Source organism: Ambystoma mexicanum, chromosome 9 (assembly GCF_040938575.1).
Source record: "Ambystoma mexicanum isolate Mex_15411 chromosome 9, UKY_AmexF1_1, whole genome shotgun sequence".
In the NCBI taxonomy this organism is placed as follows: Eukaryota; Metazoa; Chordata; class Amphibia; order Caudata; family Ambystomatidae; genus Ambystoma; species Ambystoma mexicanum.
In genome coordinates, this window is record NC_090931.1 from 247,666,323 (window position 1) to 247,681,341 (window position 15,019).

The 15,019-nt window shown below is 45.0% G+C and overlaps 1 protein-coding gene across 1 annotated transcript in view; it reads right to left on the reverse strand.

The window, feature by feature from the left end:
* LOC138487920 (zinc finger protein 37A-like) overlaps positions 1-15,019 on the reverse strand; it is a 291,426-nt gene that overhangs the window by 109,952 nt on the left and 166,455 nt on the right. Inside the window, exon 4 of the mRNA XM_069614546.1 lies at positions 12,961-13,071. Coding sequence (XP_069470647.1) covers positions 12,961-13,071 — 111 coding nt within the window. The remainder of the gene's footprint in view (positions 1-12,960; positions 13,072-15,019) is intronic.

The window sequence follows — 15,019 nt, forward strand, 5'->3', positions numbered from 1 at the left end:
ATAATGCCGCCAGGCTTTGAAGGCCGATCTGATAGCTAAAAGTTCCTTGTCTGTAATTGAATAGTTGATCTCGGGAGCCGAGAATTTGCGGGACCAAAAGGCTACAGGATGTAATTGGTGTGTGACCGGATCCCTTTGTGATAAAACTGCCCCCATAGCAAGACTAGAAGCATCTGTTTCTACGATGTAGGGGAGTTGTGGGCGAGGATGTTTTAGAACAGGTGCAGAAATTAATTTAGTCTTTAAATCCTGAAAAGCTTGTTCTGCCTCGGTAGACCACTCAAAACGTTTGTTTTTCTTTAACAGAGCGGTGATGGGCTGGACTATTCGAGAGAATTCAGGGATGAATCTGCGGTAAAAGTTAGCGAAGCCCAACATGCTTTGGACTCCTTTTACAGAGGTTGGTGAAGGCCACTTGATGATTGCATCGACTTTCTTTGAATCCATATGGACTCCGTTAGGTGACAATATGAATCCCAGGAACTCAACTTCAGTTACGTTGAAGCATTTTTCGAGCTTAGCAAAAAGGTTATGTTGACGTAATCTCTCGAGGACCTCTCTAACGTGTTTCCGATGTTCTTCTTCAGATGATGAATAGACGAGGATGTCATCAATGTAGACAACAACACACACATCAATGAGTTCTCTAAGGACATCATTCATAAAATACTGGAAGGCGGCAGGAGCGTTGCAAAGTCCAAAGGGCATAACTTGATATTCAAACAGCCCATACTTGGTGCGGAAGGCCGTCTTCCATTCATCGCCCTCTTTTATTCGTACCAAATGGTAGGCTCCTCTGAGATCCAACTTTGTATATATACATGCGTCTTTGACTTGGTCCAGGAGTTCAGGGATCAAAGGTAACGGGTATCTGTTTTTAACGGTGATTTGATTCAGGGCGCGGTAATCTATACAAGTCCTAAGGTCTCCTTCCTTTTTCGGAACGAAGAACAAAGCCGAGGAAGCTGGAGATTTTGAAGGACGGATAAACCCGTTAGCTAGGTACTGGTCCAGATATTGTCTGAGGTGAAGATTCTCTGGCTCGGTGAGGGCATAAATCCTACTGCAAGGAGGAGTTGTTCCGGGTATCAGATCTATTTGACAGTCGTAAGACCTATGAGGAGGCAGGGTGTTAGCTTGGTCCTTCCGAAAGACGTCTTGGAATTCCTGGTATTCGGGAGGTAATTTGGGAACCTCAGAAGAGATTGCCGCCAGTGAAACATCAGGCCGAGGATAACAAGTGGTAAAACATTCTGGAAACTGAACAGTCTTTGCTCGCCAATCGATCTGAGGATTGTGCTTCTCTAACCAAGGGATTCCCAGAATGATCTGGAACTGAGGGGCCTTGATCACATCGAACACTATTTTCTCCCGGTGTCCATCTTGGCTCACTAACGTCACTTCTTGGGTGGCGTGCGTTACTGGTCCGGGGGCTATCTCCGTGCCATCCACTGTAGTAATGACGTCTTTTACTGCCTTAGGGACAAGGGGTAGATTCATCCTTGATACCAGTTCACGGTCCACATAATTACCGATTGCTCCGCTGTCGATGTAAGCTTCAATTGCATGCAAACGATCCGGACGTTCAGGACTAATGAGGACCATAGGCACCACGAAATGCGAGGTCACGGGACAGAGTTTAACGCTCGGCAAGAGGACCTCTACACTTGTCGGGCTAGGTCGTTTCCCTGCTCAGAATTTGTGGTACAGGTATCTGCGGCTCCTACAGCCTTCTTAGCTGGTTTCACTGGACAGTCTCGAAGAAAGTGCCCCGAGTTTCCGCAATAGAGGCATAATTGCAGCTGTCTTCTTCTTTCCCGCTCCTTTTGGGTTAAAGGTCCTTTCATGCCCCCTATTTGCATGGGTTCCACAGTGTCAGCTCCCCTAGTAGAGGTCTGTGGTTTAGAAAACATTCGGGTATCAAATTTGGAACGATCAGCCTTCCTGTTCTGTAATCTGTGGGCCAATTGGACAACTAAGTCAATATAGTCTGAGCATTCTTGTGGAGGATTCACGACTTGAGCTAACACATCCTTGAGCTCTCCACGCAGGCCTCTGTAGAAGAGCGTTATTCTCTTATCCTCAGGTCATTGAGTTTCCACTATAAGCCTGTTGAATGAGGCTATATAAGTCAAGAGGTCTTGATTACCCTGTCGTAACGAAAGAAGTTCATTGTCCAAGGCCTGCCCTTGTGCATGTCTTGCGAACAGTTTCTCCATGCTGGACTGGAAGGCCTGGAAATCATGCAGAACCGGATCATCCTGAGTGACTAAAGGGATCGACCAATCTGCGGCGCTGCCACTGAGATAAGAAAGCACGAAAGCCACCTTGGTCTGATCTGTTGGGAAGGCAGCTGGTCGACATAAGAAGTGTAGGCGGCACTGGTTAAGGAACACTGCAAATTTCTTTGGGTCACCAAAAAAGCGTTCGGGCGGAGCCAAGGGCACATTGCCGGGTAGATTGATTTGCACAGGATTTAAGGATGATGCAGAAGGATAACTTCCTCCTGGCGCGGGCAAAGGTGTCTGTCCTGCCTGCGTTTGTAGCAATTGCCTAGCGAGGTCCTCTGTTCGCTCCTTGGAAATTATCAGCTCTCTTCTTAGAGAGTTTGTTTCCTGACGAGTTGCATGTACTTCTGCTCTTAGTTCCCCAAGCAACTGGGCTAATTGATCAGTGTCTGAGGTTTCCATTGCGCCTGGGTAGGAGTTTTGCGGTGGGCTTCGCGTTCTGTAACGCTCACCTGATTCCCACGGAGGCTCTGGTCTTGGCAGGAAGGTGTCTGTGACCCGAAAAGTGATGTGCAGGACTCGATTTGCTTCTGGGGCCGAACCTCTTCGCACTGTGTGTCGAACTCGAAGAGTGAGATTTCTTAGATAGGTGAATGCTGGACTCTCCATCTGCGTCTGGTGCAGGGTGCCGTTGCCAGTTCCTTCACTGGTGAAACATAGGCCTCTTGACATCAGAGGATCGCTATCGTCGTTAACTGCACGAGCGGTGAGTTTCTGGACACCTTTTTAGTCCTTTTAGTCTTTAGGTGCGCGGGCACGTTAATATAGAACAGGACTCTGTATAATGCTTTTTCCTATTTGTCTTGCAGGGCTCTTGAGATAGGAGATGGTGTGAAGAGAGCCGAAGTTGGAGCCAGAGCCTTGGAATGAAGCGCTTGGAAATGCGTAAGTAAATGCAAGCGCTCTAACTGTCTCTTTTCCCTTGCAGCTGTGAGTTCGTGCTGAAGAGATGCTGGGAAACGCCAGAGTATTTGCAGGCGTTCTACTGTGGCGAGCGCGATGGACGCGAGTAAATACCTGTCTAATGTCTCTTTGTTTGTCTTTCAGATGCTGGGTTGCAGCGTTGAAGAAATCCGGAATTCGCGGAGTGCCGGTAAGTAATAACAATGCTTTTGTCTTCACAGGCGGAGGTGCAGCGTGAAGAAATGTTCGCTGCCGATGGATCAGGTGAGGAAAGCGCTGCGTGTAAAGGTTGCAGTTCTAACCTGTTGTTTCTTGTCTTTGCAGGTGCTGCTGAATACTGGATACAGGAGTGGTAAGTATTGTTCTTGCAGGTTCAGGATCGGAAGGAAGAAAGGCTGGAACAGACTCGGTGAGCGTTCTGCTGGAGATGCAGAATAACGCGAAGCACGTTTGTTCAATCGGGTGTGGTTTAAATAGCCTTGGAGTGATGAGGCGTCTTCCTCTACGGCCCCGCCTAGGTAAGAAAAGAGTTCCAGTTCCAGAAGAGTTCCCGTGTTGTATCCAGGGAGTGGAGCTTGCCCCACCCAGGTAAGAAAGTAGTTCCTGTTCACAGAGGATTCCTATGTGGCTGGTAAGAAAGCAGCATGGTCTGCTGCAGGTAAGTCCACCCAAGCATCTTCATACATATTATGAGCCCGGCGCTTCCAGTGCCGGGACCGATGGCTTTGATGAGCCTGGTGCCACCGGCGCCAGGACAAGGTCCAAAAGGTCCCAGTGGGGACCGGCTGGTGCCTAAGATAACGGTTAGGGGCCTGCTTCCAAGGACGTTGGGCTGTTCCTGACTCCTTGGAAGCAGTGATCATGACATCTGAGTTTGCACGTGTATGCTGTTGCAGAGGCTGTTGCACTCACCTGTTTGTGCAAATTCAAAAAGGAGTTGGGCTCCTTAGCAACTCTGATGTTGTTTCCATCAATGATGAAGGACTAGTATTGGTCGCTCAATTTATTCATGTTAATAGGAGTAGCTAGGAGGAGAAGCTCTGTCTTCTCATCATTCAGGCAGAGGCTGTGTGTGGCCATCCAGGCCTGAATGATGAAGTATATTTTATCTATAAGGATGAGGTCTTTGTCATAGTCGCCAGTCAGAGGTATGAGGATATGGGTGTCAGCTGCATAATTAATGTCAGTGACACCCATTGAATCCAGATCATCAAACAGTGGTTTGGTAAACGCATTGTACATGGTTGGCGAGACACAGGATCCTTGTGGAACTCCACAGGAAATTAGGATAGGGTCGGCTGCGGCTGTGGCAGAGAAGACTCTCGTGGATCTGTTGTTTAAAAAGGAGTGGATCCATGCTGTTGCTTCTGTTGAAAATTGTACCGCAGTGTGAAGGTGCTTACATAGAATATTATGATCAACAAGATCAAAGGCGGCAGACAAGTCCAGCAGAAGCAAGAGGGCAGATTTACCTTTATCTTTCATATCGTCGATCTGTATCTTTAGGTCAATCAGGGCTGTTTCAGTGCCGTGTTGGGGCCTGAAGCCAGATTGGCAGAGTCCGAGTAGTTTGTTGGCCTCTAGATAATTTTGTATTTGGTTGTGGGTGGCTTTGTCAATTATCTTTAGTAAGAAGAGGACTGTCATGATAGGTCTAAAATTTGTAGGTATATTTGGGTCTAGAGATGTTTTTTTAATAGAGGTAATACCCATGCATTCTTCAGAATAGAGGGGGCATGCGGAAGAAAGCATTTATCAATGAGGTGATGAAGGGGGCGAGTACACTCGCTGCTTCTTTTATGACGGAGGCAGGACAGGCGTCGCCTTGGTAATTGGAGGGTTTAAGTGAGGATATGATTTGTTGCACTTCTTGGGGAAACACAGGGGAGAATTTGAAGCGCTCAGCCGGCTTGGGGGTAGTAGAACTATGAATCCACATATTTCCTTGGGAGGGCATGTTTAGTTTCTTGGTGGCTATTTTATTTTGGAGCATAGTGATTGTGTTGGCTAATGCTTCTTGAATATTGGTACACCATTTTTGGTCTTTGATGCAGTTATCTGTGGGGGGTGGGTGATTCAACTTCTCTTAAGATGTTAAAATGTTCTCTAGTACTGGAGCTTGCTTTGTCAATCCTGTTATTATAGGTTTCACATTTTGCTAGGAGAATTTCTTCTTTGTAGGTGGCTGTAATTTTGCCCCTCAATCTGACTCTGAAATACTCTTAACTAGATATGGAAGGACGTCTAAAGCCTAAAGCATCTGTAAAAGTAAAACAAGTCTTACCTCTGTGCAGGTTTTGATTCATTCATTTCTTTTCTGAAACAGTGATTCTGAGTTTAATTGTCAAAGTGCTTTTACTTACCTTAAATTGCTTCCTACTATTCTACAAGTGTGTGTAAAGTGAGTTTACCTACCAGTATTATAATTTTGGGATTGTTGGTTGATGAATAGTATTGCTAACCTTAAGAAACTCTTTCCGTTGCCTGAATTCTAACTTAAGGCCTACTATTCAATTGTTACAACTGCAAAAGTCTTACCGGATATATGTATAGCGTTTCTCTTACTCACCTGCACTGACAAGTAAACGTAACATGACTTTGTTTGTATAATACATAACTATATTTATATATAACTGCAAGTGTGTAAGTATCATCTTGAATGTTTGTGTGCTCAAAGGTCTTTGTATTCTACTGCAGCCCTTCTCTCTCCTAGAGTAAGCCTGGCTGCTCAGCCATTGCTACCAAACCTTTTGGGTAGTTCAGGCCTATACTAAGAGTTGGAGCCATGTACACTAAAAGGAGAGTCTTCTACAGTCCTAGGCGAACTTTAGTAAAACTCCCTAACAGACGGTGCCACCAATCTTTTGGCATCTGAGCATTACACGATGATGAATGGTTAGGTGCGGGAAAGGCTTCACTGTAAATGTCAGCACTGTAATCGTGTTGCCATGTGTTCCCATCTTATACTTTACAATTTAGTCAGTCTATTTAAATAGAATAGCAGTTTCCCTGTGTTTGTGGATGATAACAACCTACAGGGAGTGACCATCAAAGTTGAGTCCCCACCAAAAACGTACAGCCTCTAGGACCAATCACTATCTTTTGAAAAAGCATAATGAATGGTCAGTGTTAATATCACTTGAACATAAACAAGGTGTTGAAGATAAGATCCCACTGTTGGAAAAGAAGCACATTTTCAAAATACAAAGCCATGAAACGAGTTCAAATGAAGATATCCAATGGCTGTCAGTATATTTACCAGGGCTAGTACATCATACTGAGACTTTCCACAAATACAGATTTTGGATGAGCCCATATGCATTGCAGTATTGTTACCTGTTTAACGAAAAGGAAGTCAATTGATTCTGGACTTGATCCCTATGTCGGGGGACCTAGATTGTAAACAACTAAGATTATCTTTTTCTTATTTTAATGTACATGTTTTCACCCATGATAGTTTTTTTAAATAATTGAGACTTTTTTGGGTTAAACATGCACCTTTCAATAGGCTGGCTATATATGTCATTATTATTGCTTCCTTCTGAATCTTCCTTTTGTAATTGCCCTTTTTCCATCAATTATGTTCTTCTGGAATTAGGTTTAATGGAGTCAGTCTTAATTATAAGATACAATCTCATTTCCCCCCTCGCTGTCTCGTGTCCACTGCCTATATTTCCTTCCATTTTGTTGGTGCACTCTGCTCACAATTGTTGAGAGATTTTTTATTAGTGCTTTCTTCAGTTTCATCTAACACCTAAGAGCGCACCTCATGTGCCACGAACCATGTGACTTGATGAATGGCCATCAAATGGCAAGTGACTGGCAACATTCTTTTCTTAAGAAGACTGAGCTCCGATTTGTCCTCACCAAACATTGGAAGACGATAGAATTGATTTGAAGGTAGGTTTTGTTTTCTAAGAACATAGGAAACAGAAACATATCACCACATTATTTATGGTGAAATACACATTGTTTTGTAAATACACGGCCAAACCCTTTGTGTCCTGTGCCCTTTGTGTCCAGGACACCTTCCATTCTCCTGCTGTGCCAGCCTCAAAGCGGTTGCCTCATTTGCACCGACGACAAGCTCCTTCATTGAGGAGGTGAGCGCTGGGTGAGCGTGGGGCATTATTTCCACCATTTTGTTCAGTGAGCCCCGATCCCCTCTATGATGGCTGCCACCATACTTAGGCACTGGAGTGCCTCACTCTTTCTCCTAAAGCCTGCCCGCTCCATGTGGATTGGCTGTGCTGGTCCTTCTTGTGGCCATCTGGGAGCCGGGCCCCGATCCAAGGCCCACAGATCGGCCCTTTGTGTCCAAGACGCCTTCCATTCTCCTGTTTTGCCGGCCTCGGATCGGTCGACTTATTTGCACCGACAACAAGCTCATTCATTGAGCGGATGATCGCTGGGTGAGCATCTGGCATTATTTCCACTATTTCTTTCATTGGGCCCGATCCCCTCTATGATGGCCGGCGCCATGCTAAGGCACTGGAGTACCTCACTCTTTCTCCTAAAGCCTGCCCGCTCCATGGGGATAGGCTGTGCTGATCCTTCTTGTGGCCATCTGGGAGCCGGCAGGCTGATCTGGCCACCGAACAAAGGCCCACAGCTAAGGCACCTGTCTGTCCCTGTCCAAGCCTGCACGGGCTGTGTGGGCCCCCCTAATTTTACCCAGATCCCGCACACACCTGCCTTGTGACTAACATCCTGCACCCAGGGTTAAGGCCTCATCACCCTCACCACTTGCACATCTCATGGTCTGCCTCACTTGCTCACTCCGGCCCAGCGTCATTGGCTTTGCACTTTTTGCATTGACATGCTTGCAAACTATGTGGCCTCTATGTTGGTCTTGTGATTCTCCAACAATGTGCTATTTGACTTTTGTCGTGGATCCACACCTGAAGCCTTTACTCCTCCTCACATTGTTGCTGAATTTTATTCCTCATTCTGTGCCTTCCTCCCCAATTGTTTTCACACAGTAACTTCCTCCTCATTACTCTGAAAATGTGCAACCTTTATGCCCTGACTGTTTGCGGTGATTTATTAGGCCTCTCTACCACTGTTGTTTCAGCAACCTGAATCTAGCTGTGTGATTTAACCCTGCACATGATTTGTTTTTCTGCTGCATTTTAGGCCTTTACTAGAATGTACCCCATGCATTTTCTGTGCTAAATGATTTTTTCAATTTTGCTCTTTTCTGTATGAAACTTATGTGCAAGTTGAGTCCTAATATATGTCTGAACCTTTCATCTCTTGTACCTCTTGCTCTGCTCCCCTCACTGGGTCCCTTGTTATTAGTGGTGTTCTTTTGCTCAGTTTGGCTACTAGGCCGCCTGGTGAGTCCTGCCGTGCACTGTGCAGTTCTGTCCCTCTCCCACCTCTGCACACCTCCTGATCCCCCCGTCCATATGGTGCTCTCATCTCTCCTATTTATTCCAACTGCTACTCCATCACCTATCCCCCCCTCTCTCTCAAAGCCTGGAACATTTAAGAAGGCTCTCCTGGTCTCCAACCCAGGTCTGCCCATTGCAGACGCCTACATCAATGATACCGCCAGACTGTCACTGCCATTCTCTTTGTCGTTCTATCTCCTGACCTATGGACTCCCCATATTGTCTCTGTTCTCTCCCCTTTTTCTTCCTGTCCCATTAATGGTGGTACCAGATGGGAAGTGCTCTTGGTTCACTTCTCATTGTCCATGTACATCATCAATGTCTATCGTAATGGCACTATCATGGCCCAGGGCTCTCATCCTAACCTCCTCCTTTTTGATAGGCGTCTATCATCTTTTCTAAACCCCCCCCCCTTCTCCTGCAGCCCCGCTGCCCTCTTTCCCCCCTTGATCCCCCATCCTCTTGCCCCCCACTTCTTCGCCCAGGAAAATATTTAATGGGGGTAACCAGCTACACTTAGCTACCCTCAACACTTGCTCTGAAGTCTGTTTCCTACTTGAAGACCTTAACATTGAGGTCATGGTTCAAGGCCAGCTCTGTCACTTCTTTTGACACCCTTCTCCCCAACGGCTACAAAATCCTATCCATTCCCGGGACCACTTGGTCTGGGGTGGAGTGGCCCTGATCTTTCCAGAGTGGGTTCGGGCCACCATCATTCCAACTCAATCCTATTCCTTCTTTGAATGGCTCATCTGCAGGCTGTGTCTCTCCTACCATCTCCCTCACTTTCGCCACGATGTACAGGCCCCGTGGACCTACCCCCTTTTTCCTCTCGGAACGGGCAGACCTCTCCTCTTCTCTCCTGGTCCCCTCTGCCAAACTTCTCTTCCTTGGGGACTTTAATATCCACCTCGACTCTCAGGACCTGGGCTCTGTACTCTTTTGTGACCTCTGTGACTCCCTCTCGCTCACAATTCTTCCCTCTGGCCCACCCACTCTGCAGGAAACACCCTGGATGCTCTCATCGCAATGGGCATTCCTCTCCTCAACCCTCTAACTTCTCCTCTCTCCTGGTCTGCCTACTCTCTCCTCCCACATTGAGCTCCCTGGCCCCCTGACGATGCCTCTGCCCGCACTGCCAGTCTCCTTCACCGTCATTCTAAAATCCATCTCTCCATCTACAATTGTGACATCCTTGCCCCTGTGAGGAAGATCCACATGAAGCCTGCCTCCAAATGCAACTCTTGGTAGGACTTCGATTTGGCAGCCTTGAAACCCAAGTGTAAAGCTGCTGAGGGGAAGTGGCATGCCTCAAATACATCCTCTGAAAAACTAGTCTGCGGTCTACTCCAAAGACAAGATTGTTTCACCATCCTCTCCAAGAAGAGAGCTCATGTCCAAGCCCGCATCTCTGGGGCCACCAATAACACGGCTGAACCTTTCAAAATCTGCAAGGAATTTTCCAATCCTACTGCAGTCTCCTCCTCTCCCCTCTCAGGCCCACTGCACTGGCCTCCCACTTTTCCTCCAGAACTCATGACATCCTGTCCGGACTGTCCTCAACTCCCCTCCTTCTCTTGCCTACCTTAGTGCTCCTCTTCACCACGCCACTGTTCTCCTCTCCCATTGCACCGGATAAGGTCTCTAGAGTAGTCCACTCTATGAAAGTCTCCTCCTAACAGGTGCTCCTCTGCTCTTCCAGAACTGTCAAAGGACAACATCTCCTCCCTCGCCCCTTCTTTGGCTGACCGCTGTAACAACTCCTTTGCCACTGGCTCTTTCCCACAACCCCTCTAGCACTCCCTTGTGCAACCTCTCCTAAAAAAGTAATCTGCATACCATTCATGCCCGGCTAACTATCACCCTATCTCTAGCACCCCTTTCTTGGGCAAACTCATGGAGAAGTTGATCATCTCCCAACTAACCCACCACACTGAATCAGCTGGCTGCCAGCATAACCACCAGTCTGGCATCGGAGCATCTAGAGGCACAGAAACTGCTCTCCTGAACACCCGTGAAGGCCTGCTCTCAAACCTAGATTCTAACTCTCCCTCTGTTCTGAACCTTCTCTATCTTTCTTCTGCTTTTGACGCGATCAATCATGCCATCCTCATAAATCATCTCTGTGATACCCTTGGCATCACAGACCGGACACTGGCGTGGCTGACCTCCTTTCTTTCAAACCGACCCTGCCAAGTGCAATTGGGTCCTTTCGTATCCTCCACCTGACCTTCTAGCTGTGCCATCCCTCAGGGCTCTATACTATCGCCATGGCTCTCCAATATCTACCTTGCCCCTCTGGCTCACTTGATCTCCACCTTCTCTCCTCACTTCCAGTGTTATGCAGACGACACTCGGCTCTCCTTCAAGCTCCCTCTACCTCCTCTCCTTCCTCTCTCATACCGGATTGCCTGACTGCTATACAGGCTTGGTGCTCTGCTAATGTTCTCTGCCTTAATGCCAGTAAGACAGAGATCCTTCTCAGTGGGACACCTTCTCCCTGTTTCCCTCCCTCTCTCTGGCCTCCATCCTTGGGTCCCTTCCCCTCACTTTCTTGTGAGACCAAAAATAGGGCTTCAAGACTAATCCTTGGCTCTCCAGTCCTAAAATATCTCCACTGGCTCCAAGGATCAAATTCAAGACCCTTTGCATCATCCACAAGGCTATCTGGGGCCTGGGACCTCTCTACTTCCAGCGTTCTCTCCCCAAATACCTCCATGCTAGAGTTCTTCGGTCCTCTAGCGCCAACTATCTGCAGGTCAGATACTTCGCCAAGCAAGGAGTGGGCGGGAGATGCCTTTGACTTGGCAGGAGTTTCCCTCTGCCGCCCTCGGACATGGGACAGTTAGTGATTGTACAGTTCTCACTAGACACCCATCTAAAAACAACCTTAATACCTTGATTAACCCACATCCCTTATTTTTCTGTTGTGTATGATACCTTTGAACCATGTATCTTGCCTTCAAGTCATCTGTTGATCCCTCGGTTGTGACACTATGCAATGTAATTCAATGTATACACCTGTATTATCCCTCTTGTAATTTAGATCACTCTTTCAGCTCAGATGAAGTGTATTTATGATCCTGAGGAAGTCTCCAACATATAAATGATGGCCGAAACACAAGCCGGCCAATGCAATACTGGATTTGAGTCAAGTTATAACATGTAACTTTTCATGGACAAACTCACAGCATGACCAAATAATAAAAGGGAGGAGGCACAGGATTTCTCTCCAATTAGAAAAACATGAAAATCCAATAGGGGCAGCAAGAAGGAAACATGCCATAGCAGAGAGAGGATCAAAAAGCACAGCCATTTAATGCGGAAAAGGATCATGTTCTAAAATGGCTCTAGAACTGCTCCAGTGTGAAGCATACAGAATTTCAATATGATGCTTTATAGTTTGCTCGGAGGGTTACATAATTAAACATTTTTTAAAAATGGTGACGCACAAAACTGACAAGTCATGCTAGTAGGACAACAAAACTCTGCCAATATACTGAGTTACATAAATGCAATGCTAGTTTAATTATAGTTTGATCATTACTTTGTGGATACATGTTACCTCTGTTAGTGTTCGTAAATAAAATATAAGCGTTTTATGACAGATGGGATACATATAGGACATAAACCTTAAAATCATTCTTGCCACTGCCATAGAAGCCAGGAGGAGAAGGAAGAGGTTGCCTTATCTTGCAGTGTAGGGTTGCCAGACAATACAAAGCTTCTAGTCTGAGGTCTTGGAGATTCACAAGGGTTACTGGTGAAAGAGATTTGCATAAACTTTCAGATAGCCATATGAAGAAAACAAAAAGGGGGGAAAAACCATGTATAAAGTTTATGAACCTTCCCGTGTGCCTGGTTAAAGGGAGGGCAGACACGGCATGAAAATACACTAAAGTATTGATAATGACCAGGTAGCTGACTGATGGGATTAAATGGACCCCATCTGGAATACCTGCACTGTAGAAATAGTGTGGGTCTGTACCCTCTTCCCCCTTCAGTGGTATGGAGCAGAGGTTGGGTGCTCTAAGATATCTCCCGGATGAAAGGTCTTCCTAATGGGAAAGACAGTAAACAGTGTGTTGGAGCTATGAATCTTGTATGCAACAGGTCATCCAAAACAGACGATGGTAATCTGTGGGCAACTGGGTCTGACCAACCTAAGACACTGATGTTCCCACTAGATACATGCCTCTTACATGAGACTGAGATCGGAGAACAATGCTGCACTCCCAAAAATGAATGTTGTGTTTGGTGGATATCGGCATGTAAACAAGAGAAAGACCAATATACATTTGAAAAAAATATGTGCCAGCCGTGCAATGACACTACCCATACTGTATGGCACTGCTTACAGACAGATCACTCACCTGTGGAATGATTTAACCTGTGCACTGGTTTGGCGTAGTCATTATGCATTGGCAATGGCTTTTCTTTTTGTTTCGCTCTCAAAGAACAGACAGTGGTAGTGATACGTTGCCCTATTATTAAAGGAGTACAGAAAGATCAATTCATCTATGGATCTAGGTATCATAATAAGAGTAGCGAAGTGTTTTACTACACAGCACAGCAATACATGGAATTTGAGAAACAAAGTCTAATGCAACTCAAGTAATTAAGTACTAGGAACTCAACAAATGTCATAATATTGCATTACGTGGGCAGAAATCAATGGTAGTGATTGCCCAGGTTAAGGGAACAAATAAGTGTAACAGTTGTGAAATAAACATCAAGGAAGAAGTGTGTGCAGTGGTACCGAGGGGATCACAAGAAACAATCAAAATGAGATACAAAGCAATTTGATTCTGACCCAGTAGGTATTGGGCACATGCAATGATCTGTTAAGTATTGGTCCAATCAATATTTTTAAGAACAATAACATTCTTGGTAGGTTGCATATGTACTTTTGAAAAGTAGTTACCTATTTGCATTCTACAAACACAAATGCACTAAACATATCTCACCTATCCAACCTATCCCATAAAACCACCAGTCACAAAAGTCATTAATACTTGATGGCTCTCTCCAGGTCGGGAAAGTCATTTCGGTTATATGTGATTTTAACGCTTACATTACATCTAAATACATATATAACGAAACATGAACTTAAAAAAATAACAACATACCTTTTACATCACAAATTATCTACAAGCCGCCTGTTTCTATAGTCTGTGACTGTCAGCTAGTGGACCTTTTAATAAAAGGAATCCTGGTTTCGTGGTTTTTAAGTCTTTTCACTAACTTTTCACTTTTACCAGATTACTTTCAACCTACTTTTGCGTTGATAATACCCTTTACGGAGGGACGCCCCTGATCCCCGTATCCACGTATACCTGTCTTTCGTGTCCACTTATACCAGTCTTTCCTCTTTTTTGTCCTCCCCTTTATACTATTTTTAAGTGAGGTCCATTTTGATTTTTATCCCCTACTTAAACCCAAACCTGCAATACTATATTATTGCCTATATTTCGTTATTTTTTCATCCCGATACAGTACCCTTCAGTTATTGTCCCTCTATTTTTCCCTGCAATGTAATTACTGGTTACCGTAAATTTCAACTCTAGCAAAATTGTGTGCACAAATATACAAGACCAAGAGCAGCTTTCAGTGTGACAATGCTCGTCATCAATGGGAACTGAATATTTTAGATACTCATTTATTTTATACTGTCTGAGGGGATTCACTTAGTGGAATTGCATCATGGGAGTATATTAAATCCTTCTTCCGCTCTTTAGTACATAGATAAGAAACACCAGAATGGAAAACAAGCAGAATTTTTGATTCTGTGCAGTACAGTAAAACCTACATTTATCTCGGATTGAAAAACAAATTTATTTCGTAATAAGATGTGGTCAAATACCTACAACTCTGGATAGTTTGGGAAGATGTTTGCCACCATTATTTACTTTATTTAATTAGCACACATCAGTTAGATTGGAAGACCTGCTTTACAGAATTACAATATTGGGTATGTTCTGTCCCTCTTAATCCAAACCCCCGGTAAATCTATTTTAAGTGTTCTGAGAACAGAGTACATCTTGCAAAGCATAGAAAATTAGATATCCTATGCCTGGATATATGTGTTTAAGAAATGTTTTATTTTAAAATGTGACTAGTTTCCGAAATTATATTTTTTAGACATACCCTTCTCAATTATAATTATGGCACGGTTGTGGTGGCCCACTCATGCCTTCTTAAAGACTCACACTTCCAACCCTCTCCCAACTATACCAACCCCTGCACTCTGCTTGTTATGGACAATTTTGTAGTGGAGAACAAAATCCATTTCTATTATCCCAGGAAATCCAAACAATGTTAAAATGTCCATTTTGTTATAAAAATAATACTCCTCTGTACACAGGCACACATTACACATGGACTGACTTCCATACCTCAGTAGTCTCTCTCCTCTTGAGCCCCTTGGACATT